Source organism: Podarcis muralis, chromosome 7 (genome assembly GCF_964188315.1).
Source record: "Podarcis muralis chromosome 7, rPodMur119.hap1.1, whole genome shotgun sequence".
In the NCBI taxonomy this organism is placed as follows: Eukaryota; Metazoa; Chordata; class Lepidosauria; order Squamata; family Lacertidae; genus Podarcis; species Podarcis muralis.
This window is the reverse complement of record NC_135661.1, coordinates 13,622,982-13,649,330: the sequence shown is the minus strand read 5'-3', so window position 1 is coordinate 13,649,330 and position 26,349 is coordinate 13,622,982. Positions and strand designations below refer to the sequence as shown.

The following is a 26,349-nucleotide window of genomic DNA, read 5'->3' as shown; positions in this document are numbered from 1 at the left end:
CAGACAGACAGACAGACACACACACACACATACACACACACACACACACACACACACACAGAGAGAGAGAGAGAGAGAGAGAGAGAGAGCTTTTCTAACAGAGAGAACCTTAAGAAAAACTGGAGATTGAACCTGGCTGGGACCCCCCACACACACCTCTGCACACAAAAGGGGATTCAGTGACTGAGCTGCTGCCCCCATGTTTTCAGCGCAGTTGCAGGAATGTCCCTCAGCTGCTTTGTGAAATCAAAATGAATAAGTTGCATTGAACCTCCTGCGTTACTCCCTCCTGCCTGCCACGTGCCAGTTTTACCCTGGAGCAGAGCAGAGCAGGGCTGCGAGCAAAACTCTCAGCGCCCCAAAGATTCTGGCTTTTTACATCCACAGACAAGCCTTTTGACAGCAGAGGGGTGAATTATTTATTTATTTGGCTGCTCATCATCGCTCAGCTCTGGGATTAAACTGCTTCCTGCTACAATCCCGTATTTCTCTGCCTCAAGCCCAGGCAGTGACCTCCCTCCGTGAGTCTCGTAGATGCTAGCGCTCTCTCTCTCTCTCTCTCTCTCTCTCTCTCTCTCTCTCTCTCTCTCTCCCCACCCACTCAGTCCGTGTTGAGCAAGTCTTTAAAGAGGGAACTCCAGAGCAGGCACCACATCGTTCTAAGTTGCTTCCACACAACTGAGAGAGAGGATGGCTGGCAGGGACCTTGATGCCATGGACCAGGAAATCTTCAACCAGGTAAGAGCACTCTCTTTTCACTTCTAAGCACCTCACCTTATCTGTTTTGGCGAGAGGGAGAAGCAAGCCAGGCTTCAGTTTTTACAGCCCACTTCAAAATAAGGTATCTTTAATAGGAATACACCTTAGGCAGGTGTGTAATTTTCAGCTTCCTCGAGCAAACAGGTAGCTCATCCTTCAGATGAACTGGGTGCAACCCTTTTCACCACAGGTTTAAATACTAACGTTCCAATCTAGTGTTTCCTAGTCACTTGCAGTGTTTATAATCCTGAAAAGTTCAGGATGAACACAGCTTGCCTTGCTCCATGGTGAATTTTCAGCTGGTGTGTTTTTCTCTGTGTGTCTTCTCTGTCTGATTCCTCCAAAGCCTGATAGGAAGGAAACACTGTATAGAAAACATAGCGATCAGGGAAGGGAGATGTTCAGCAACAGGAAAGATAAAATCTAGATGGACAATGCAAATATCTTGCTTTGTCCGGGATGTATGTTGACACCCCTTATGTTGAAACTAGTTTCTTATTATGCATGATTCTGTTGACTTTACAGGGCAACATAAACTGATAAACTAGAGTTGTGCAGATAATTGAGGCTGGAAGCAGAGAATGGTTTTTAAAGAAAGCAGAGTGTGATTGGACTATATGCAAGGATGGGGAAGATGTAGACCTCCAGAAACTGGAGGTCCATTGACCATGGTGGTCATGACTGATGGGAGTTCATGACTGATGGGAGGTCATGACTGATGGGAGTCCAATGACACCTGCAGGACATCTGGAACTGTATTCCTGGAGTAAATATATTAAGTGGGCATAAGGCCTCTAGGAAGAAGACTTAGAGAAGCATCTTCTGTTAACAGAACCCAGTGTCAAACCCATTATGTTTTCTGGTTGGATTTTGCTTCCAGTGTAACTGAACTGGCTTGGTTCTGGTTGAAGTTTGCTGCCCTTAGTTTAATTCTACAGGCAGGTGTTTCCCCAAAAATCTTGCTGTTGGTAGTAAGTGATGCAAGGTTCAGAACAGCATTTTCCCCACAAACACTGAGGTTTAAAATAAGCATGTAGCTCTGTCTGGAGGAAGAGAGCACTCAGACAACAGACAAGATTTTATTAAATATGACCATGGCACACATTTACTGGTTGCTGGGAAAGGAATAACATGTTCTCCCTTTTTTGGAAAAAAAAATGCCTGCAAAAGAAACAGTTCAGAAGTTTAAGCAGAAAGATGTATTGGTAATAATTAGCTTTGATTGCAAGATTGATTGGTTAATTAACTAATATACATGTTACCGGTGGACTTTTAAATTGGAGCTGCCCCCATGAAAGAGGGATCAGGGCTAATTGCATTGTTCTGTTACAAGTCATTCTGCTTCAACTCTTGATTCGAGCCAAGTATTGAAGAGGGTTTGCCAAAGAATGCATTAATTGTCTCTGTGTTAATTAACTAAATCTACATGAAATCGTTTCAGAATCTTCTCTTTACTGAGATACAACAATATTTGTTTTAATTGTGTGATTGAGCATTTAGATAAAAATGAGAAGAGTCAGTCAAGCAAACACATCCGACCTGATGGGCAAACTGAGCTTTCTCTCTGCTCAGTGCAGACTGCTTGGGTTCAGCCAGAGAGTAAATGCCTACAGTTCAACACTGTTCCTCCTATCTGTATGTGTTCAGGTTCAGGCTCAGCCCTGGCATTTACCTGAGCAAGGCCCCCTGCCCCCACTTCCCCCCCATGAGTCCTGTAACCTGCCCTGCTGCCCTCAGGAATGGGGGTGAATGTGGCTCCATTGCTGCAATTGCAATAGGATTCACCTGCCAAGCTGGTTGGGTTCTGTCTGGTGGGAGCATCACCTTTTACTTTGCCTTCATTGATTTGTTTCATAAAATTTATATACTGCTGGTTTGTTGAAGGTCTCAAAGTGGACCAAATGCCTTGGTCCAGCCCTGTGTGTGTGTGTGTGTGTTTTGATTTCAAAACACTTAAAGCACTTAAGTGTTTCACTTAAAGCACATTACTTCTGCCAAAGAATCCTGGGAACTGTAGTTTTCCCATAACAGAGTTACAACTCCAAGCATCCTTAGCATTCCACAGTTCTCAGATGGACGAAGGGCTTTCCTATTGGGGCTGACGTAGTGACAGCCCAGTCAATCACATGCATTTTCTTCTTAGAGACCTCTTTGCCATAGCTAGTCTTTTGGAACGGCTGAGTTGCGCAGAGATTGGCAGAAATGCCTCTGTAGGTTCAAGGAAGAATAATGTGTGAGAGAGACGGGAGAGAGTGTGTGGCTTTGAAATTTTGAGCGGGTAATGTTAATGGGGCTCGTGGCTGGTGACATGCTCTGAGGAGGGAGATCCCCAGCTCGGGTGCCACCAGCGAAAAGGCCCTGCCTATAGCCTCCATGCTCAGTACCTCCACGAGTGGAGCATTCAGAACAGAGCCTCTATAGGCACATGACAATCAGGCAGATTCCTAAGGGATCAGACCATACCATGGTGAGTCTAGCACTTTGAGCTAGGCTTGGAAACAAACCTGTACAGGTATTTTAGCATTGGTGAAAATGCTCAATCCTGCTTGTTTAATGTTTCTCTAGGAAGGGGAGCTGCTGGTGCAACATCTGTAGTTGATGGGGGGGGGGTATGAACCAGGTGGACATTTATTCGAGGCTGCATTTAAAAATACTCCCAAGCTACAAATCTAGAGTTAAAGAATGGGATAGTGGTCTTGTAGGCCATTTCATCAAACCTGTTGCTCAGTGCAAGGGATCCAGATCTAACAGCATTCCAAGCAGAGGGCTGCCTAAAGACCTCCATTGAGGGAGGGCCCACCACTCACCTCCTGCAGCCCCACCCAGAAGCCTCCATCCTGACATGCTAGCTTTTTCTGAACAGCTTTGAACACGGTTTGTCATTAGCACGGAACTCGCTTCCTGACGGTGATGTTGTGTGACGATAACAGACGTGTACATAATTGAAACAAAACCCCCAAAATGAAAATGCATTTACTGCGTTGAAGAGAACTATAAATAACTGAGCTCTAGTGATTCAACTAGACTCCACAAAAGTGGGACGTGCTTTTCCCACCTGCTGGGGGAAGGAACATGCAGAAGTCCCAGGTTCAGCCCCTGCTAACATCTCCAGGTATTGCTGGGAGAGGTACAGCTAGGAGCCACTGCCAGTCAGAGCAGACAATACTGAGCTTGGTGGGTTCATGATCTGACTCAATATGTCACAGTTTCCTGCAGTGCACCATTAATATGGCAAGAGAGGGGGAGGAGATAGATATGCTACTTTGACAGCATAGGAAGCTGCCTTATATTGAATCAGACCTTGAATCCAACTAGCTCAGTGTTGTCTGTTCTGACTGGCAGTCGCTCTCCAGCACTTCTTGCAGGAGTTTTCCCCAGCCCTACCTGCAAGCTTTGAGGGTATTGAACCTGGAAACTTCTGCAAGCAAGGCATGTGCATCAAGGCGGGTGGCCATTCCCTGACCTGTTCTCCTAAGTGGGGTATGTGGAATGCACATGTGTGGCAGTTTGGGGTCCAGCTTTTGACAGAGCCTTGGGCAAAACACCTTCCCTAGCCCCACACTCAGTGTGCCTACCTCCTCATTGAAGCAGAACCAGGGGACTCTTATCTGCACCCCCCCCCCACAGCAGGAGCCCCACCTGGCATCTAGGCCTGGTGACACAAGACCTGGTGTGCTCTGTTATGTGTGCAACCCAGATTTGCCACCTGACTGTCTTGGGTCCTTTCTCAACGTATTTTCATTTTCAAAGAACTGACACAATTTAGCTTCCCTTCTTGCATAGTGTCAGTTTCAACATGCTGCAACAAATCATTTAGAAACCACCACATATTGCACTAGCCGCTGTTCAGGTAATCGTGTTGCATCCATTATGCTCTACAGAGGACAGTCCTCTATTTAAAGTGCTTTTCCAGTCCAAGTTTGTTTTGAAGAGAAAGAACCATAAAGACGAAGATCAGTGGGCCTTGAAGTTGCCCATTAGCAGTGAACAGCTGAGGTCACCTGGTCTTTATGATGAGATGCATTTTATTTAAAAATTGTAGCAATTATTTCTAAATTTGCACCTGTGCCTATAAACTTCTAGCACATGCAAAGTTTATGCATATGTCTCTTTTGCCCGCTTCCTTTTTGGAGCAATGCATCTCCTCTGTTTCGATAAGGCATAAGTGGTCATTCTGTGGAGCTCTCAGTGTGCAAATGGTACTTCAGAAAGTGTGCATTGGGATGTCTGGAGAGACAGGAGGGGCTGCATCTGGGTACGGACAGGAAGCCTGTATGTATATGTAGCTCAGGAGAGGCATTGCATGATCAGAGGGATGAGAGAGTTGCAGCAGAGTTCTGGACAGAGGTGATGGGGGCTGACATAAGGCCCTGGAGGTGGACACTGCATTATCTTTATTTGCTGTTTTCTATCGATCATTTGACATATTGCTTTGTGGGCTGCTATTCTGCCACTATTGCACTATGCTGTGTGGGGAATGTGGGTTGCAAATATTAAATGAAATTAAACAAAAACAAGGCAACAACAGGGCACAGAATTGTATGCCAAGGGGGCAGAGAGGAAGGGACATGTTTTTGCCATGCTGGAATGGGAGACGTAACATGACTCTTGAGGAGGAAGATAATAATTTCGGTGGTCTTGGGCCCATTGAGTTTAGATCAGCCTTCCCTAGCCTGGTGCCCTCCAGATGTTTTGGCCTAACAACTGTAATCAGTCCTAGCCAGCACAGCAATGGACCTGGGAGACCAGGGTTTGAATTCTGCCACTCAGCCATGAAGCTCACCTTGAGCTAGTCACTGCCTCTCAGTCTAACCTAGCTCACAGGGTTGTTGTGGGGATTAAATTGAGGGGGAATACCATGTATGCTAAAAAGCAGAGACATCACCTTGTCAACAAAGGTCCGTATAGTTAAGCTATGGTTTTCCCAGTAGTGATGTATGGAAGTGAGAGCTGGACCATAAAGAAGGCTGATCGCTGAAGAATTGATGCTTTTGAATTATGGTGCTGGAGAAGACTCTTGAGAGTCCCATGGACTGCAAGAAGATCCAACCTTTCCATTCTTAAGGAAATCAGCCCTGAGTGCTCGCTGGAAGGACAGATCGTGAAGCTGAGGCTCCAAGACTTTGGCCACCTCATGAGAAGAGAAGACTCCCTGGAAAAGACCCTGATGTTGGGAAAGATGGAGAGCACAAGGAGAAGGGGACGACAGAGGACGAGATGGTTGGACAGTGTTCTCGAAGCTACCAGCATGAGTTTGACCAAACTGCGGGAGGCAGTGGAAGACAGGAGTGCCTGGCGTGCTCTGGTCCATGGGGTCACGAAGAGTCGGACACGACTAAATGACTAAGCAACAACACCATGTACCCTACCTTGAGCTTCTGGGAGAAAAAGATGGGCTAGAAATGCATAAACAAACAAGTAAGAGGGTTGCTCAGCCTCACAACACTTCAGGCAAAACTCATCATCGGCAACAACAAATGTGTTTACACATTCCAAATCAGTGGGGTATGTATAGTAAATATGAGCCAAGTACATTTTCCATCCAGGATCCCTTGTAAATCACTGCTATGAATTGCTGGACTGTCACCTTAATCTCCTGGATTCTTCTTGGCAGAAACACAGCTCAAGTCCAGCTCTATGATATCAGTTTGGAAGACTTTTTTATTTATTTAAAGTAACTAGCAAGAAGCAATCCATGTAAGTGATGCCGACAGATGAATATATGCTATTATGAATGACATTCATATCCTTTGCTCTGTGCTTTATATATCCTGCTTGCAATGCAAACTGCCCTCTGGATGAAGAAGCCAGCTTTTGACAGCTCTGGTTGTGACAAGCACACTTGAGTAGCACTTGAGGAGGAGGAAAGTGGAAAATAAGCAACATAGGGGAGAGGAGAGGAGAGGAGAGGCAGTCACTCAAAATCTGCATTTCTCCGGATGTTGTGATGCAGTATTCCAACTTGCAAAGGATCCATTGGAATGAGTACATTAGTGTACTTACTCCATCTTTTGACATGTCATGATGCAGCCATGGGTAATACGAACCCAACGACTTCTTGCCATCAGAAAGCTCTTCCTAAGGTTTAATCAGAATGTCCTTTCTTGTCATTTGAATCCATTGGCTCCATCTTCCATGTAAACAGGTACTGTCTCTGTGTCTCTCTCTCTCTCTGTGTAGGGGAAAGACTTTCAGTGGGACAGTGGGATCTTAAGTACCACCTCCTCCCTTGCAAATCGTTTCTTCCTGAGGAGGTGCTTTGCAGCCGTGCCTGGGCTAAAGTTATGCTTGGCTGGGTCAACCTGGAGCATATGGTTCTGCAAGGCAGGAGCTTAGATGGAAAAAGGCAAGTGGAGGTCACTGGAGGAGTGAAGAGCGGTGGGTTTGAAGTAGAAGCACCAAGACCCCTGAACCTTCTTCCTTTGTGGCAGTGTGGCAGCTGGCACATGGGGAGAATGGCTGGCCAGAGCTTCCTGCTCCCCTGATATGGCCAGAAATGGGATCTTAAGGATCCAGGAGGGGCCCCTCTGGTCTTATGTAGCTGCTGCACCTCTTATGTGCACCTCTCACCTTTCATTCTACATCATAGGTGTAGCACCCCTGGTTGCAACCATAGGTTGTGCTCCCCTAAATCTGCCTCTGGCTGCTGCCTCTTGCTTGGCTCTTGCGGACTCTGCATGGAGGGCGGTGGGGAGCTTTGTGCATTACTTCAGTTGCAAAGCACACAAATCACACTTCTCTCCCATTCAGCCATTATATGCTTTGCAACTGCATCTGCCTTCCTGATAATCTGGAGCAAAAAGCAAGAAAACAGCTGGCCAACACAGACTGCAAAAAGAAATACTCTGAGCATATGCAGTTTCACATTGATAAAAAACTCACAGCATCAACATGACTATGGGAATAAAATGGAGTTTTCTGCTGCTGTATTGTTTCCTGCTGCCAAACATTTGGGAATAAGTACTAGAAAAGCTTTAATAAAATGAGCATTTGCAACCATGTTCATGTCTCCTTGGCCATTCCTCGGCTACATGGTTTTTAAAAAAAGAAGAAGGAAGGAGCGATGCTGCAGCAACCAGCATCTGACCTGGTGGACCCTGGTATGTGTAGAACACCTCAGGTGCTGATGCTGGGCCTGTCTACTGATGCCTCCTCCAATCCCTGCTGCTTTCTTGGTCATTGGGGGCCACAGGACCCTGCACTTTGAGGTTCAACCCAAGCTGGAGCACCGGGGTCTGACCAGTGGTCAGTCTCAGAGGACAAATGTTTCCACACCATTTTGATGGGGCATCTTGGCAGGCATGTGGCAGCTTCTATTCCAGACCAGCATGCTCAGGTTACAAGGGACAGGGAGGTTTCTGACCCGGCCTTGCAGTTCTGCCCACGTGCTCTTTCAGGGAGGCCTCCTGCACAACCAATGGTTGGTGTGGTGCACAAATCCCAGGTGAATTGCATTATAGGGTATAGGGTGTGTTATGTACTGAGTTGAATAGGATCCAAACTGCAGCAGTCTGATTGGTCCTAGAACAATAGGATCCAAATTGCAGCAGTCTGATTGGTCCTAGAACAATGCAGCAGTATGATTGGTTGGCAGGAACCACCCAATCATGCTCCAGATATAAGGGAATCCACAACCTGATTGGCTTACAGTAGAATTCCAGAATTAGCCAATCATGTGCAGCCCGTTGTGTAAATAATGTATATAAAGCAGATACTCTGAGGGGACTTTCATTCATTCCTCCTCACCACTATGAGCTGAATAAAGAGCATGAAATCACTTTGCGACTCTGAGTATATTTCAGGGTGTGAAGGAGCAAGACTGGATGGTTTTAAAAGTCACTCCAGTCCTCTTCTCTCAAATACGAAGCCATTGTGGGCAACCGCGAGTCCTTTTCACACAGCTGAGCCCCTGGAAAGGGGCCTCTACCCACTCACTTGCTCTGAAATGCAAGCACGGCTCTTCCGCTCACCCACATTTGCACCCTCTCACCTGGGTGCAAAAGGGCTGTCACATGGAAGATGGAGCAGGGTTGATTTTGCTGCTACGAAGGGTTGGACCAAAACCACTGGATTCATATTACAAGGAAGGGGAATCCCACTAAACTTTTGGACATCCTCAGAAGCTGAATGTTGGAAGATTCAGGGCAGATAAAACAAGGTTTTTCTTCACACAGCGCATATTAAGCTGTGAAACTCCTCGCACAGGAGGCAGTGATGGCCACTAATCTGGATGGCTTTAAAAGAGGTGCAGACAGATTCATGAAGGACAAGGCTGTTAATGGTGGCTACTACTACTACTACTACTACTACTACTAATTTATTATTTGTACCCCGCCCATCTGGCTGGATTTCCCCAGCCACTCTGGGCGGCTTCCAACAAAGATGAAAGATACACTAAAATGTCACATATTAAAAACTTCCCTGAACAGGGCTGCTTTCAGATGTCTTCTGAATGTCAGGTAGATGTTTATCGCTTTGACATCTGATGGGAGGGTGTTCCACAGGGCGGGTGCCACTACTGAGAAGGCCCTCTGCCTGGTTCCCTGTAACTTGGCCTCTCGCAGTGAGGGAACCGCCAGAAGGCCCTCGGAGCTGGACCTCAGTGTCCGGGCAGTGTGGTGTAGTGGTTAAGAGCGGTAGTCTCGTAATCTGGGGAACTGGGTTCGATTCCCCGCTCCTCCACATGCAGCTGCTGGGTGACCTTGGGCCAGTCACACTTCTCTGAAGTCTCTCAGCCCCACTCACCTCACAGAGTGTTTGTTGTGGGGGAGGAAGGGAAAGGAGAACGTTAGCCGCTTTGAGACTCCTTAAAGGGAGTGAAAGGCGGGATATCAAATCCAAATCCAAACGATGGGGGAGGAGACGCTCCTTCAGATATACTGGACCGAGGCCGTTTAGGGCTTTAAAGGTCAGCACCAACACTTTGAATTGTGCTCGGAAACGTACTGGGAGCCAATGTAGGTCTTTCAAGACCGGTGTTATATGGTCTCGGCGGCTGCTCCCAGTCACCAGTCTAGCTGCCGCATTCTGGATTAGTTGTAGTTTCCAGGTCACCTTCAAAGGTAGCCCCACGTAGAGCGCATTGCAGTAGTCCAAGCGGGAGATAACCAGAGCATGTACCACTCCGGCGAGACAGTCTGCAGGCAGATAGGGTCTCAGCCTACGTACCAGATGGAGCTGGTAGACAGCTGCCCTGGATACAGATTTGACCTGTGCCTCCATGGACAGCTGTGAGTCCAAAATGACTCCCAGGCTGTGCACCTGGTCCTTCAGGGGCACAGTTACCCCATTCAGGACCAGGGAATCCTCCACACCTGCTCGCCTCCTATCCCCCAAAACAGTACTTCTGTCTTGTCAGGATTCAACCTCAATCTGTTAGCCGCCATCCATCCTCCAACCACTTCCAGATACTCACACAGGACCTTCACCACCTTCACTGGTTCTGATTTAAAAGAGAGGTAGAGCTGGTACTAGCCATGAAGGCTACATTGTCCACGGCTGGAGGCAGCAATGCTTTTGAATACCAGTCTCTGGAAATCACAGAAGGAGAGAGTTCATCTTGCACCCTGTTTATGGGGTCTTCCACAGGCATCTGGTTGGCCACTGTGATGTGAGGATGCTGGACTAGATGGGCCATTGGCCTGATCCAGCCATCTCTTATGTTCTTAGTGGGTACTGCAGTCAGGGTGTGTAGGGGGCCACTGCTGTGTGCTTAGTTTCAGGTCATTCTTGCCCTGATGATTCAAGTGGGCTTTCGTTTTTTTACTGGCTTATCCCTTTGCACACACAGACACGCACTGTCGAAAAAACACATTTTGTCTACTTCTCTGTGGAAAGGGGGAAGTAACTTTCTGACTGATGCAAAGTCCAGCCAAGTGACACTGTCCACAGCCATCCTCCCAGAAAAGGGAGAGCCCTCATGACTGACACAAAGGATAGGCAGTCAGCTGTGTGCAAAGCTGGAAAAACCGGCTCCCTCTGAGCCCTGTATGGGCAAGGAAATGTTGGGTGTGTTTTCACGCCAAGATTGCTGGCATCTGGATTCACGTTTATGTAAGTGCCTCTTGTCCGAGCCTTTCTCCCATCTGCAACAAGGGAGATCATAATATTAGCCTACCTTACAAGGCTGTTGTAAAATAATTATGGAGACAAATGCCTGTGAAAATGCTATAGTGTGGTAAATGCTAAAAGGCAGTAGCAGGAGCCAATGATGGAAGTTGCCTTGTATCAAGTCAGACTATTCGTTCATCCGGATTCTTGTTGAGTATTCTCTATGGTTCTCCAGGGACTCGGACAGAGAAGCACCTTCTCCATCACTAGCTGGATGGACTGGAAATGCTTGGGACCTTCTTGGGACATATGCAACATATGTGCTCTGCCAGTGAGCTGTGATCCCTAGTTTTGTCCCTAGTTGTCAGTATTCTTCATCATGAACCCCTGCAGCAATATTGATCTGTCATATATATGTGTACACACACACACACACACACACACACTGCTGTGTCCTTGCTCACTCTACTCACCAATCCCCCACCATTTCCCCCACATTAACCCTCTAGAACTTCCCCTCCCCACCCCAGTGCAACTACTAAGTGCCCCTTTCATTTTCCCAACACCATTTCCAAGATTGTGATGTGACACTGCAAATCCTCCAACGGGGGCTGCGTGTGATGAGAGCATTACACTTTTATGTCTATAGGCAGATACCTATACATTGAAATGCTGCCCTCAGATATGAGGGTGGTAGGACTGCTTGTGTTCCTGGAGCCTAGAGCTCTGTCTTCCTGAGCAGCCGAGCAGCAGGAATGCTTTCCTGTGCCCACATCCAGCCCCACGTGCTCTGCCTCTTCTCTACCCTTTGGAAACTGGCCTGACTAACATTGTTTCTATTTCAAGAAACTGTAAAATGACCAGGACACATTCTGTTTCACTGCCTGAGGCGATATGCAAAGGTGCCGTTCTCTCACTGCCGCTGCAGTCCTGCTTACTGGAGTCACACAGCTTCGGCTTCCGGTGAGATCTCGTCAGAACACACAAGCCACTTCTTCTTGCTTCTCTAGTGGCAGCAGTGATGGGGCGGCTCATTGCCATGGGAAAAGTGAGGTGAAGCTGCAGCAGCAGCAGCAGCAGCAGCAGCAGCAGCAGCGAAATCTCACAAGAGTTCAGTTGCCACTACTTCTTCCTGCTTCTCTGGCAGTGGGGTGCATGTGTGTGGTGCCACGCTCGCAGGATTCTACCACCTGAGGCACCTTCAGAGGTTTCTCTGAAGGGATTCTGGGAATTGTGGGCAGACTCTTTTAGTAAAAACATCTCGCTTTCCAACCACAGAACCACAAGTCCCACAGATCCTCAGGTGGAAGCCACAATGAGGCTGCTTTTTATCAAGGGCACGGCAGCCAGAGCTGCCACTGAGATCAGCCACGGGCTGCTGCTCTTACCCATGGCCAGAATGTGCAAAGGCAAAGCTGTATTACAACGGCTGTCACTCTGAGGTTGCTTCCCCTCTTCCCAACTCTCCCCTTTCCCTCCTGCATCATGTCTTTCGAATGTGAGCCTGAGAGGAGGAACCATCTTAGTGCTGGCAAAGCAAAAGGTTGGGCAGCTGGCTTGCTTCGTTAACAATAACACATCCAGATTTGGGGATGGATAAAAGATAGCACGTCTTCATATCATGCATAGCTATGCTATGGAGCTCACTCCCACCATCCTAGGTGGCTTTAAGAGAGGATGAGACAAATTCATGGAGGAGAAGGCTATCAGGGGCTACTAGCCAGGACAGCTCTTCTCTGCCTTCATGCTCAGGGGCAGCAATGCCCCTGAATCCCAGTTGCTGGAAACCAGAGGAAGGGAGAGTTGCTCTTGTGCTCACCTCCTACTTGTGGGCCTCCCATTTGGGCATCTGGTTGGCCAAGGTGAGAACAGGATGCTGGGCTAGATGGACCGGGAGTGAGAATGCCGTTCATATTTTATCTGTGCAAACCTACCAAGATGCTCACCTCCTGACCACTGGTCCCATCACCTCCTGGCAAATAGATGGGGAAGAAATGGAGGCAGTGAGAGATTTTACTTTCTTGGGCTCCATGATCACTGCAGATGGTGACAGCAGCCACGAAATTAAAAGACGCCTGCTTCTTGGGAGAAGGGCAATGACAGGCCTAGACAGCATCTTGAGAAGTAGAGACGTCACCTTGCCAACAAAGGTCCGTATAGTTAAAGCCATGGTTTTCCCAGTAGTGATGTATGGAAGTGAGAGCTGGACCATCAAGAAGGCTGATCGCCGAAGAATCGATGCTTTTGAATTCTGGTGCTGGAGGAGACTCTTGAGAGTCCCATGGACTGCAAGAAGATCAAACGCATCCATTCTTAAGGAAATCAGCCCTGAGTGCTCACTGGAAGGACAGATCGTGAAGTTGAGGCTCCAATACTTTGGCCACCTCATGAGAAGAGAAGACTCCCTGGAAAAGACCCTGATGTTGGGAAAGATGGAGGGCACAAGGAGAAGGGGACGACAGAGGATGAGATGGTTGGATAGTGTTCTCGAAGCTACAAACATGAGCCTGACCAAACTGCGGGAGGCGGTGGAAGACAGGAGTGCCTGGCATGCTCTGGTCCATGGGGTCACGAAGAGTCGGACACGACTAAACGACTAAACAACAACAACAACCAAGATGCTTGAGGAAAGGGCTTAGCTATCCACTGTTTGCATGTATCTTATTTGAAATGGGTTTTTAAAAAGTCATTTACAAGCAAAGGGCAGATGTTCTCCATTCTATTGAGCCTGAGTCACGCATTCATTTTGCCTGGGGTTTAGCAGGAGTCAGTGAATGACGTAGTGTCATGCTGAAAAGATTAAACAGCACCAGCATCTGTGACAGTAGCAGGCTTGACTTCCAAGGTTCCTTCCCTATATAAGGGCTAGATAAGTATCTGGATCATCTAAGAACAGGATGCTGAACTGAATGGACCACTGTCTGGTGCTCTTCTGGCAATAAATCTCTGCTTGGATTTGGCCCACATTAGATTCTGAGGAACTTCACATAAGAACGTGCCTCTTTCCACATCAAAAAGGGTTCCAGCCTAGAACCTTTTTATTTAAAAAAATGTGGCAATAACTCCCACTCCCAACTCTTCTCCTAAATAGTTTTTTTTGGGCAGGGGTCTTGTTTTTTCGTGGAGTGGCTTCCAACCGTATCAGCCCACCCCTGTACCTGTGTGGTTCAGACACACCTCTAATGTCCTCTGGGAGAACAAAGTCTCCCTCTCAGTTCTGTGCTAAATGACTTGCCTTAGAGAGCGATTGCGAGGGATTGTAAAACCCAGTCAAGGTGCTGTTGTACAGAAGGCTCCCCAGGAAGTATTAATTCTTCCGTGCCCTTTACAGCATTCAATAAAACTACATTGAGGCTATATTTAGACAGGACAGATGCCCTGGGAGGGGCTTTTAGATTTGCAGGGCACAGTTCAAGGGAGAGGAAGAAGGCCCTTTAAAAGGGGAGAGCTATAAAATTACAAAGTGAATCTCTATGAAGAAACTAAATATTTATTTCTCTGAAAGCAATCAGGGTGGAAAACGTTTGTTTTTTAAAGCACAAAACACAATTTAACATTTGTAGAAAGAGGCACTTGAACCTTCCAGTGCACACTTTCCAGTTTACAGTGGATCAGGTGTTGCAGAACTTCCTGCCCATGGCCCAAAATTGGTTCACAAGGTCATTTTGTCCAAATCAATGGAAAGTGGCAGCAGTAACGGCCGTGGCCCGTGAGGCCTTGCGTCAGTGATAGAGAGTGCTGGCAGGAGCGGTGGTGGATTGTGAGGACTTGCAGAAGTAGTTGCCAGGACATTGTCCTGTTTGCCTCTGTGTAGTTTCTTATTTCATGATATATATCATATCATGATATATCACAATATATCCTGGACTTCCTAATTTTAAAATGCTGCTTCTTGCCAGCTGCACTTTCCATAGGCACTTGTCTTACTAATAAGCTCTGAGACATTTGCTTTCCAATTAATCGGCACCAGTTATATAAGGTAATTCTATGTTTATTCTGAAACAAGCTCCATTGAGTTCAATGGGGCTTACTCCCATGCAGCTGTGTACAGAACCACAGCCTTAATCAACTAACTAACTGGTTAAACATTGTGGCCCTAGGATATAGTGAAACCACACTCGAGCTCCACCTTCCATGGTATTTTTAACATCTTAAATTGCTGCTAGCTTCTTGTTCCCTAATTAAATGCATCCATCTTTGTAGATTATTTCCATAGGTCAAAACCCCATAACTGGCCATCAAAATTGGGTAATCATTTCAAAGTACTGCAGCTGCTGATTTAGCTGGGCTGGTTTCATCCTCTTCAACCCCCCCCCCCAAAAAAAACCCACCCTAACACATTTTATTTATTTATTTCATTTCTACCCCAGCTCTTCCTCCAAGGAGCTCAAAGTGACGCATGTGGTTGCCCCCCCTCCTTGCTTAATCCCCCACAACCAGCCCTGAGAGGCAGGCTAGGCTGAGAGGCAGTGACTGGTCCAGGGTGACACCCGGTGAGCTTCATGGCTGAGTGGGGGATTTGAACCTCAGTTTCCCAGGACCTGGCCCAACACTCTAACCACTATCTCTCTTGCCCAAGAGTGGTAGGATGTTACACAGATGAGCAGAGCAGGTTTACGCTCAGAATTTCAAAGTCTTGCGGCTACACCACCTGTACCTATTCAGCTTTGCAGGGAAGGAAGAAAACACAGTGACTGGCCACAGTGGCTGGCACCCATCTGGACTCACGGGGCGGAAGGCAGGGAGCCGAAACAGTAATTAGAGCCAGTCAGTGCCAAGAGGAGAGGCAGAGCCAACTAGTTTTGTCCCCATCTCCCCCTCCCTGCTGACTTTCCAAGGGCAACCCCAGGAGCAGACACCCTTGGCCAGTGCCACCCCCTAGGCTGGTTGAAGTAAGAAGGCAGGCAGATAGGTGGGGGCTGGATGAGGGCGATGCTGCAATGGACCAGCCACCACGGCCAGCAATACTTTAGATCAGATTCTTTAAATAATAGCACATAGTTAGAATTATGGATCTCGCTCCCACAAGAGGTAATGTGGCCACCAACCACAAAGATGACTTTAAAAGAGAATTGGCTCCCTCCTCCAAGAATTTGTCTATCGATGGCTGCTAGCCATGTGACTTCACAGTCGCATGTGACTTCACAGTCGCAGGCAGAAATGCTTCTGAATATCAGTTGCTGGAAACTGCAAGAGTGCTCCAGTGCTCGAATCCCGCTTGTGGGTTCTCCACGGGGCTCTGGGTGGCCTGATCCAGCATGCTCCCTTCATGTTCATAATATTGCATGGTGTTATTGGGGGTTCAATGTGATAAAGCACTTTGTGAAGCATGTTATGTAAGAAGCAATTGCATAATATTTTAAATGGATATATACATACAAATAAGAAACGACGTAAAAACAGCAGCTGTGTCCCTGGCATTACTTGAACCTATGCCATGGTTTCCCAGTCAGGGACTACACTGTCCACAAACACTGCATGTGGAGGCAGCCAATGACATTGCCATGATCAACTTATGAGCCACCAGCTGCAGATCCACTGTAAAGAGCCACTGTTATTGCTGGCATGCTGCTGGTGTGATAGAGATTAGAGTGTGGCAAAACTAGGCTGTGCCCACTCTCTGCCCTGTGGGCGCAACTTGCCAGCATAAATCTACATTGGGGGAGTTTAGCATCAGCATGGGGCAGGGTGTCCAGTAGTGTAAATGGAGTTATTTTGGTAGAATGACACATGGCTTCTTAATGCTACTCAGCTAGTAGATCTTCAGTTTCCTCCTTCGTTTCATTGGAGGAGAGACTACAGGCAATGCCGTAGAATCACTTCCGGACAACCTGTTTGTTCAGCATTCACTCTGAATTGATTGTACAAAGAATGCAGGGTGGGAGGTTCTACAATGTTGTGTGTCTAATAATAATAATAATAATAATAATAATAATAATTTATTATTTGTACCCCGCCCATCTGGCTGGGTTTCCCCAGCCACTCTGGGCGGCTTCCAACAAAGATGAAAGATACACTAAAATGTCACATATTAAAAACTTCCCTGAACAGGGCTGCCTTCAGATGTCTTCTGAATGTCAGGTAGATGTTTATCGCTTTGACATCTGATGGGAGGGCGTTCCACAGGGCGGGCGCCACTACCGAGAAGGCCCTCTGCCTGGTTCCCTGTAACTTGGCCTCTTGCAGTGAGGGAACTGCCAGAAGGCCCTCGGAGCTGGACCTCAGTGTCCGGGCAGAATGATGGGGGAGGAGACGCTCCTTCAGATATACTGGACCGAGGCCGTTTAGGGCTTTAAAGGTCAGCACCAACACTTTGAATTGTGCTCGGAAACGTACTGTGAGCCAATGTAGGTCTTTCAAGACCGGTGTTATATGGTCTCGGCGGCAGCTCCCAGTCACCAGTCTAGCTGCCGCATTCTGGATTAGTTGTAGTTTCCGGGTCACCTTCAAAGGTAGCCCCACGTAGAGCGCATTGCAGTAGTCCAAGCGGGAGATAACCAGAGCATGTACCACTCTGGCGAGACAGTCTGCAGGCAGATAGGGTCTCAGCCTACGTACCAGATGGAGCTGGTAAACAGCTGCCCTGGATACAGATTTGACCTGTGCCTCCATGGACAGCTGTGAGTCCAAAATGACTCCCAGGCTGCGCACCTGGTCCTTCAGGGGCACAGTTACCCCATTCAGGACCAGGGAATCCTCCACACCTGCCCACCTCCTGTCCCCCCAAAACAGTACTTCTGTCTTGTCAGGATTCAACCTCAATCTGTTAGCCGCCATCCATCCTCCAACTGCTTCCAGACACTGATTTGTTAGTTTAGAAGCTAAGGTGGCATACATATTTCTCTGCCACAATAACCCTACGGGGGCAGGTTAGGCTGAGAGGCAGCGACCGGCCCAGGCAGTCACATCCAGTGGGCTAAGTGGGGGATTTGAACCCTGGTCTCCCAGGTACCAGTCCAGCATGCTATCCACTACACCGTACTGGTTCTCAATTATACAACTGTGACTATACAATGAGGTTATACGACATTACTTCAAGCAATCATTATTTCAGATATTCAGTGCATCTTCCCCTTCACGGTCCTTACTGCAAACTGTCTGGGGTGGAGGGGTTTTTTGGATATAGGTTTTGTTGCACAAGAAGGCCAAATATGCTATTGTTGTTGCTATTATTAAAATTTGTATACCACCCTTCAACTGTAGATCTCAGGGTGGTTCGCAACATAAAAATACAATATAAAAAAATACAAAATACATGATAAAAATAAAAATCACACAACCTGCATTTGACAGCATGTGAATGAATCCACCCTGGAATGTATTGGTGGTGTGGAAGTCTTCTGTGTCTCTGACTGAATCTGCCAGGTATGTGGTTCAATCCCACTTGCAAAATAACTGACAGCCTAATTGACAGCTCTGTTTGAGTGGATTGCTTGTCCATCCTGTAGAAGAGGAGTGGGAAATTTGTGGGGGTCCCCAAATACTACGCTTGATTGCACGCAAGCTCCTCTGGGCTTGCAGGACAGGGCACAAATGCCCTGACCATCATCCCTGACCACCAGCCATGCTGTTGGAGTCCAACAATCTCTGCAGGGCCACAGGTTCCCCATCTTTGCCAAAGAACGTGACAGCATCATAAAGCTTTCTATTTGGAAGTCTTTTCTCAAAGGGCAGCAAAAGCACTTTCAGCTTTCCTTATATAAGCCATTTTTAATGGAGAATCCATCACGACCCTCAGGGTGCATACTGGAATTTAAAATGGCTTTCTGTCCCGATAAGAACTATTTCGCTCGTCCGCCCTTTGGGCTCCGCAGGGTAGTAAGCTTCGCGTCCCCTTCAGTGTTCTGCCCGCGCCTGCCTGCCGCCAACTCAGAAGCAGCGCGTCTAGCCCCGGCGCCGCACTCCGCACGCGCTCAGGAACCCGACGTCGCAGCGCGTCTCCGGCAGGCGGCGATCCTTGCGCCAGCCCCTCCCGGTTCAGGCGAGCGTCGTGCGGTTCTGCACGCCCGCCAGCCCGCGGCGGAGTGACGACGCCGGCGGAGGCGGGGCAGCGCAGGGCAGGGCGGCGCGTCGAAGTCCTCAGCTCAACCTGGGAGCCGGAGCGCCATGTGCGCGGCGCGTCAGAGCGGGATGCGGTGCCTGGAGGGGCGCCGACTCCATGCACAACGGGGGCGCAGCTAGTTTCCGATGTTGCACTTGCAGGACAATAAAGAGCCCCAACCCCCAAACTGGCCTCTCTTTAGGGCTCCTTTTGCTCAGCCCAGATGCCCAGACCGAGAAAGCGCCCTCGTGGCCAGGGAGGTGCAAAGGGAAGGGCCGGATGGGGCATTGGACCCATTCGGATACCCGAGGCTATGCCCAGGCGGGCGCTTGTGTTGTTTTCAGAGCCTGGGCACGGATCCTTGGACTTGGGTCCGAGCAGTGGCGTAGCGTGGGTTGTCAGCACCCGGGGCAAGGCAAGTAATTTGCACCCCCTAACCCGTGGATTTGCGCCCCCTAACCCTAACCCCCAGATGTTGCGCCCGTGCGGCTGGCCCCCACTGCACCCCCCACGCTACGCCACTGGGTCCGAGTAGAAGCGCCTCGCGTGGGGGACAAACAGAGCCACAACCTCCCGGGCGCGTTTTTCCTTGGGGAGCCTCGGCTGTGGGCGGGGCGGGCGCTGCACTCTGCACTCGCTCAGGAGCCTGCTGCCGCCTGGGTGGGCCGCTGAGATTTCCGAGCAGCCGCCTTCCTCCTCCTCCTGCTTCGAGGCTGAGGCTCCACACACCCTCCGGCCGGGGCCAATGGGAGGCGCCGGGCAGGGCACGTCACGCGGGAGCCGGCAGGGGAGGATGGCATCGCTGGCGAGCCTCAAGAAGCCACTTTGTTTCCGCGCCGGGTAGCCAGGCAGGGCCGCCTCCGCCTCGTCCTCGTCCTCGCCGCCCTCTCCCGGCTCCGGGGCTCCGGGCCCCCGTCTCGCCGCGCCATGATCGCCTCCCACTTGCTGGCGTACTTCTTCACCGAGCTCAACCACAGCCAAGTGCAGCGGGTGAGGGCGCGCCGGGGCCACGCCGAGGGACCGGCCGGGCTGGGCGAGGGAGCGGGGCGAGCACGTGGGGGCAGCTCGGGGCCCTTTCGGGAAACGGGGGCGCGATTATGGGGTGGGGGGCGCCGCTCTGCACGCGCTCAGAGGGACGCGCAAGGAACGTTTGCGTGCTTTTTAAGTTGGAGCTTAAAAGCGGGGAATTCCCTTCTGCGCAGGAGACGCGGAGATCTCGTGAAAGGGAACCCAGGGACCCTCTCGTCTTAGGTGGGTTGGGCGGCGCTGGGCGCCCCGTTTCCCGGGACAGGGGGAAGAAGGGGCGGCGGCGCCTGCCGCCAAGATCTGACCACTGCCCGGGGAGAAATAGGATTATATTAGCTGCAGTAGGAGATGCGAGGCGCTCTTTTCCGCTTCCACGTGGAATGCAGATGGGACCTTTTCTCCCCTCCCGTTTGTGGGGGCTGGACTATGGCCTCCCCCCCCCCCCAATACTCAAGTCTTTTCCGTTCTCCAAACTTTCCCTGTATTGCAGAGGAGAGCGCCGCCCCCCTCCATGACTATCTGGAAGAGATGGGGTCCCAATCCTGCTTTTTCCTTCTCGATAGTTGCTCCCTTCAGTGGTTCAGGACGGAGGGGGGAAAGTCCATGCCGTGATACGATTGGAAGAAAGCCGCCCCCCCCCCCCGACAGCATTTTGGGGCTGCTCCTTCCCCGGCCTCTTCCAGCCTTTATGATGCCATGAGCGGGTAGTGGTGATGGAGGGATCCCGGATGATCTCCCCCCCCCCCCCCCCGCAGACAACAAAGGAATGTTTTCACTTAAAAATTACGCCCCGCCTCCTTGTGGCATCCGCTTCCGTGGACCTCAGCCTCGAGGCAGTGACTTTTTTAAACCTACTTTTTTAGAAGCTTGCTTAGTTCTGAGAACTTTAGGCATTGGGAAAACTTCTTTTTTTAGCCTAGCAACTCTGTGGGAGAGACTGGTGTGTGTGGCTGGAGCCTCAGGAGCAAGATTAATTGTATTTAAATACAGATGACTTGAGTTTGCAGTAGCTTAAAATAATAACATGCCACATGAAGATTTATAGATGTGGGCATGCTTCTGCAGAGCCTATTCTGATGCAAAGCTTTTGTGTGGTATTTCTTGAGTAAAGCTGCACAGGATTGCCACCTGGTTCTGTGCTGGCTTTTCGTTTCCAATGCCCAGGCTTAATCTTGGCAAGGGGCATGTGCAGAGTGGAGTGCAGCTGCCTGCAATGATGCAATATGCATCCATTTGGGGGTTTTAGGTGCCTTTAAGGTTCCATGTCAGCCGGATCGTGACCTCTTGGCTATCAAATCTTGCAAATGCCTTTCTGACACTGAGCAGCAGATGGCCACAGAAGGCAACCTCTTTCATTATAGCTTGCTAGTGGCTTCAATGTGCCAACACTGTGAGTGCCCAGAGCAGCAGCGCTTGGACGTGGGTGACCTGCTGCTGCCAGCAGGACCAGCCCAAACCCTCTGATCCTCAAGGCAGAACATCCAAATGGCCTCTTTGACCAAGCAGCGTAGAGTGACTGCTGTGCATGCAGAAGGTGCCAGGTGCAATCTCTGGCATCTCCCAGTCTGAGGCCCTGAATAGTCACTGCCAATCAGTGTCCACAGTGATCTGATTGCTATTTTGCAGGGAGACATTTTCCTCAGCCTCTTCCCCATCAAGTAAGTGGGGGGGGGGACTTGTATGCAGGAGGATGTCCTGTGGGGGTTGTGCTCAGATCGGCCTGCCCCCCACGACTCTACTTCACAGTGTCCCAGATGTGCTGCCTGCAGAAGCCACTTTGTCCTACCTGCTGGCAAGCCTTGCTGGCTTGTGTGCAAACAGAGCTGAAGCAAAGCAGCTGCTGCCTCCCAACAGGAACTGATGCAAGTGGGACACTTCTGCTTTTGGATGGATTACTATCTAGATCAGGGCAGTCTTAACTTTTCATACCAAATGAGAGTACTTGGATACAAAACCCACGGCCGCACTCTGCCTTGTTGCATGGTGGTGGTGGTGGTGGGGAAGCAAGGCCAGAATTTGATGCCTGCATGCTGCCTTCCCAAAGCTGGGGAAGCACTAACTAGGCTTTGGGAAGGTGGCCTGAGGGCTAGGAGGGGCATAAGATGTGCTGAGGACTGCCAAAAAATGCCTCTGCTGCATGGACTACCATGATCTAGATGATCCCTCAGACACACACACACACACAGCCTGTCAAAGTCACACAGGGAAAGGGCTGCCTCTGCTGCGCTTTTGATCTCGGGGAAAACCTTTCCCACTCCTCTCTGCTCCATTCCCTTCATTCCAGCTGTTGGACTGTTCCAGCTTTCCTCCTTCCTGTGACTCCAGAGTTGCAGAGGGGAAAAAGAGCTGCTGGCATCTCCCTTTTTTCCTTGTGGCCCAGGGCTGACTTAAGTTACGAAATCTTAGTGAGAATTACAGTAGTACCTCTGGTTACGTACTTAATTCGTTCCGGAGGTCCGTTCTTAACCTGAAACTGTTCTTAACCTGAAGCACCACTTTAGCTAATGGGGCCTCCCACTGCTGCCACGCCGCTGCTGCACAATTTCTGTTCTCATCCTGAAGCAAAGTTCTTAACCCGAGGTACTATTTCTGGGTTAGCGGAGTCTGTAACCTGAAGCGTATGTAACCCGAGGTACCACTGTATCAGGGTTTCTGAGGAGGAAAAGATCCTTTTTGCAAAGCAAGGGGCAGGGCAGCGAAGGTTTGCCCTCTGTGCCAGGGACTTCCGAAAAGCTGTTTTGATATTTTCTTCCCTCTTCTCTAGGTTTGGGGTGTGGGAACGGCCTGCCGTGATGGGAGGGGAAGCTCCATCCCTCCACATGTGCAGAAGGTTATTTGACACCAGGCTAAAGGGGTTCCTCTGCTTCCTTTCATTATTTGCTCTAATTCTTTCTCTCCTCCCTTTTCTTGTGCAAGTCTCTAAAATGTTACGCTGGTTTTAATTTCTGTCTCTGGAGGAATGTGACTGCAAATATGCCAACACTGCATAACTCGTGTCTCCTTTTCTGACCTTGGGTTGAGAAATAACAAATGGAGATCTCATGTGATCTCTTTCTATTGCTATGAAAGTCCCTGCTGTTATGACAAAGATCACAGATAGCATCAGAGTTGGCTCCCTCTCATTACAGCGCCCTTTGCCCACCTGCTGACCTCCAGATGTTTCAGACTGCAACTTGCATCAGCACCAGGGGACACATCAACATCATGCAACCATGTTGACTGGTGGGAATTGTATTCTGACCAGGAGGTTGGGGAACCCTCGAACCTTATCAAGAGACGATGCCTTCTGCTTTGGTTGAGTGCTCATTGACTCCCTCCTCCCTCCTCCCTCCTCATCTGCCCATCCAAACCTGCACAGGCCCTACATGTGGATGAGGTTGATGGGAATTATAGTCCAAGAGCATTTGGAGGTCACCAGTTGGTGAAGGATGTTCTATGCAGATGAAGATGTAACAGAGGGAATGTAGCACAATTGGCATTCTTCTTTTTGATGGTTTACTTAGTTGCAACCTGGGAACAGCCTGTATGCCACAGCCTGGCCATTCCTTTGATCTTGTTAATTGCTGCTCCCTGTGAAATAATAGTTTGTCCCTCCTTGTGGAGAAGAGAAGGGTCTGAGCTCTTAACTATTTTCTGTCCAAAGTGGGTCACTTTTGGAAGTGATTCTTCCACTTAAAATGGACCATGCCTGCAGCAACCAGATCTCATTTGGATAGGTGTAGTTTGGGACCCAGAAAATAAGGAGGCAGGAAAGAATTGGGGGCGGGAAGGTTGGGGGAAGACACCCCCTTTCTTTTTCTTCAGGACACACCCTGGCAAACCAAACTGCTTGGACCTCCGTGGTGTTGCCTACCTTCCATGCAGCACACGGTGTGGAAGAAACTTTGGAAAAGTATTGCATGCACTTTGTAGAGCCCTTAGTGCAGTCAGAGACATAGTACCCCCAAAGGGCATCCTTTTGAGGTAGCCCCTGCATCCTTGTTGGTGCATTAGAAAAGGTTGGAGAGCACTTGATGATGTCAAGTGAGTAACTGTTCTTATGTAATGTGGGATGAAAAATCCCAGATTCTTAAAATTCTAATCCATTGGGTTAGGAATGTGGGTGGCACTGTGATCTAAACCACTGAGCCTCTTGGGCTTGCCGATCAGAAGGTAGGTGGTTTAAATCCCTGTGATGGGGTGAGCTCCCGTTGCTCTGTCCCAGCTCCTTCCAGCCTAGCAGTTTGAAAGCACGCCAGTGCAAGTAGATAAATAGGTATCGCTGTGGCAGGAAGGTAAACAGTGTTTCTGTGCACTCTGCTTTCTGTCATGGTGTTCTTTTGTGCCAGAAGCGGTTTAGTCATGCTGGCCACATGACCCGGAAAGCTGTCTGTGGACAAACGTCGGCTCCCTCGGCCGGAAAGTGAGATGAGTGCCGCAACCCCATAGTCGCCTTTGACTGGACTTAGCCGTCCAGGGGTCCTTTACCTTACCTTTTACCTTAATCCATTGTGTTATTCAGACTTGACCTAGAAGCATCTTGGAAGTATGAGAAATGGGTGAGGCTATTCCATAGGGACCTGATTGGCCAATTGCAGTTTTATTGTGGTTGGTGGAAACCAGCAATGTGCTGCTTCCAAAGAAAGAGGTGGGCAGGTAAAAATCTCCAGAGGGTTCCAAAGCTGTAAACACAAATCTCAGCTCAGTTGGTGGAACATGAGACTCTTAATCCCAGGGTCCTGAGTTCGAGCCCCAGGTTGGGTAAAAATGCCCTTCATTGCAGGGGGTTGGGCTAGATGACCCTCATGGCCTCTTCCAATTCTATGATTCTATTTTCCAGCTTTCCCCAGGATCTTTCCAGTTCAGAATCCCAGCTCCTCATGAACTGCCCTTGGGACATGCCTGTTGAAACACTGCAGCCATGTTATATAAGTCACTGACTTTTGTTGTTGAGCTATAAACTCAGTTTTTCTGTAATCAAGGGATTCTGTAATGTTTTCCCTCTTTTCTTAATACTTGCCAGCGTTTAGGAAAAGGAACTTCCCCAGCCCTTACTTATGAATGTGACTCATGGACATTTATGCTCTTGCAGAAGTTGCACCGTAAACTGAAGCAATTTGAGGTGGAGGAGATGCAAAGGAAAGTCAGTGGGAGAGCTCCTTTGGCTTATAATTTCTAGCAATTCAGGGCATCCATTTGTGTTTACATTGCTGGGATATTCCCAAAGAGGGCACTTGCATTGGCATACCTTGATCACTCTCAAAGTTGAGTTTCATTGCCAAGAACTTTAGCATCATTGAGCAGAGTCTGCGGAAAGGGCCTGTGAATGAAGTCATCTATCCACAGAATAGTTTCCATAATTAGAAGCACACTTACTAGTGAGTAAACCCCTGAACTTTGTGTGAATTTGAGGGTAAATGTGCATAGGGTTGTGCAGTGAAGCAGCAATCGTATGCAGACTTAGCTTTGGAGCAAGCCCAATTGAACTCAGTGATATTTACTTCTGAGTAAACGTGCATAGAGGTGGACAATAATAGATCCTTGCTGTGCCTCAATCTTTGCCTGTTCTCTCTAAAGCTAGTGATTTTGGTTGAGGGAATCAAGCAAGCCAGCAAGTTGAAACAGGATCGGAATCCAAGTCTTTCAAAATCTAAACCCTTCCTGGCAGAACCCAACCAAAACCTACAAAGATGCTGACTAAGATGATGTTTGTGGGTCTATAGCAGGTTGATTAGTTTGTCAGGGTAGTTCTTAAGTTCAAATCTGCTACAGTGGTACCTCGGGTTAAGTACTTAATTCGTTCCGGAGGTCCGTACTTAACCTGAAACTGTTCTTCACCTGAAGCACCACTTTAGCTAATGGGGCTTCCTGCTGCTGCCACGCCGCCGGAGCACGATTTCTGTTCTCATCCTGAAGCAAAGTTCTTAACCTGAAGCACTATTTCTGGGTTAGCGGAGTCTGTAACCTGAAGCGTATGTAACCTGAAGCGTATGTAACCTGAGGTACCACTGTACTTAACTTGGTAAGTCTATCTACGTTTGATAAAGAAGCACATAAACTTATTTTTGGAAAACCAAAGAATTTTAATTTTACCTTCTGGAAATATTAGGTAATGCTAAACAACAACAACAACAACTGCATGTAATTAACAATCATTTTTAATGATTTCTATGCAATTTTACACACATTGCACCTACCAAGCAAAACTAAATTATATTAATTGAACCAAAATATCTTTTGAATTCCCAAGTCATGTTACAACTTTTTAGCACCCCTCATTTCTGGAAGCTGAAAAATTCCACATGCCCTATTCATGCAGGGTTGTCTCCTGGGCTGACCTGGAGATGATGGGGACCTGCATGCAGAGCAGATGCTCTGCTGCTGAGCTACAGCCCTTCCCCTTTCATTATTGGCAGTGGCTGCTCTCCCTGCCGAAGGTGTGTCTGAATGTCATGAGGCTGCAGCAGGAGGGCACAGGCTTCTGCTTGGTAATT

General features: G+C 48.7%; 1 protein-coding gene across 3 annotated transcripts in view; it reads left to right on the top strand.

Moving 5' to 3' along the window:
* Positions 1–583: 583 nt before the first annotated feature.
* The window catches only part of HK2 (hexokinase 2), a 56,676-nt gene continuing 30,910 nt past the window's right edge, over positions 584–26,349 (top strand). The window contains exon 1 of one of the 3 annotated variants that reach the window (XM_077931234.1): positions 584–738. In XM_077931234.1, the coding sequence (XP_077787360.1) occupies positions 691–738 (48 nt within the window). In that variant the 5' untranslated portion in view covers positions 584–690. Of the gene's footprint in view, positions 739–19,648; positions 19,841–26,349 lie in introns of those variants that run through there. The other 2 variants (XM_028741103.2, XM_028741104.2) reach the window with 2 other exon arrangements.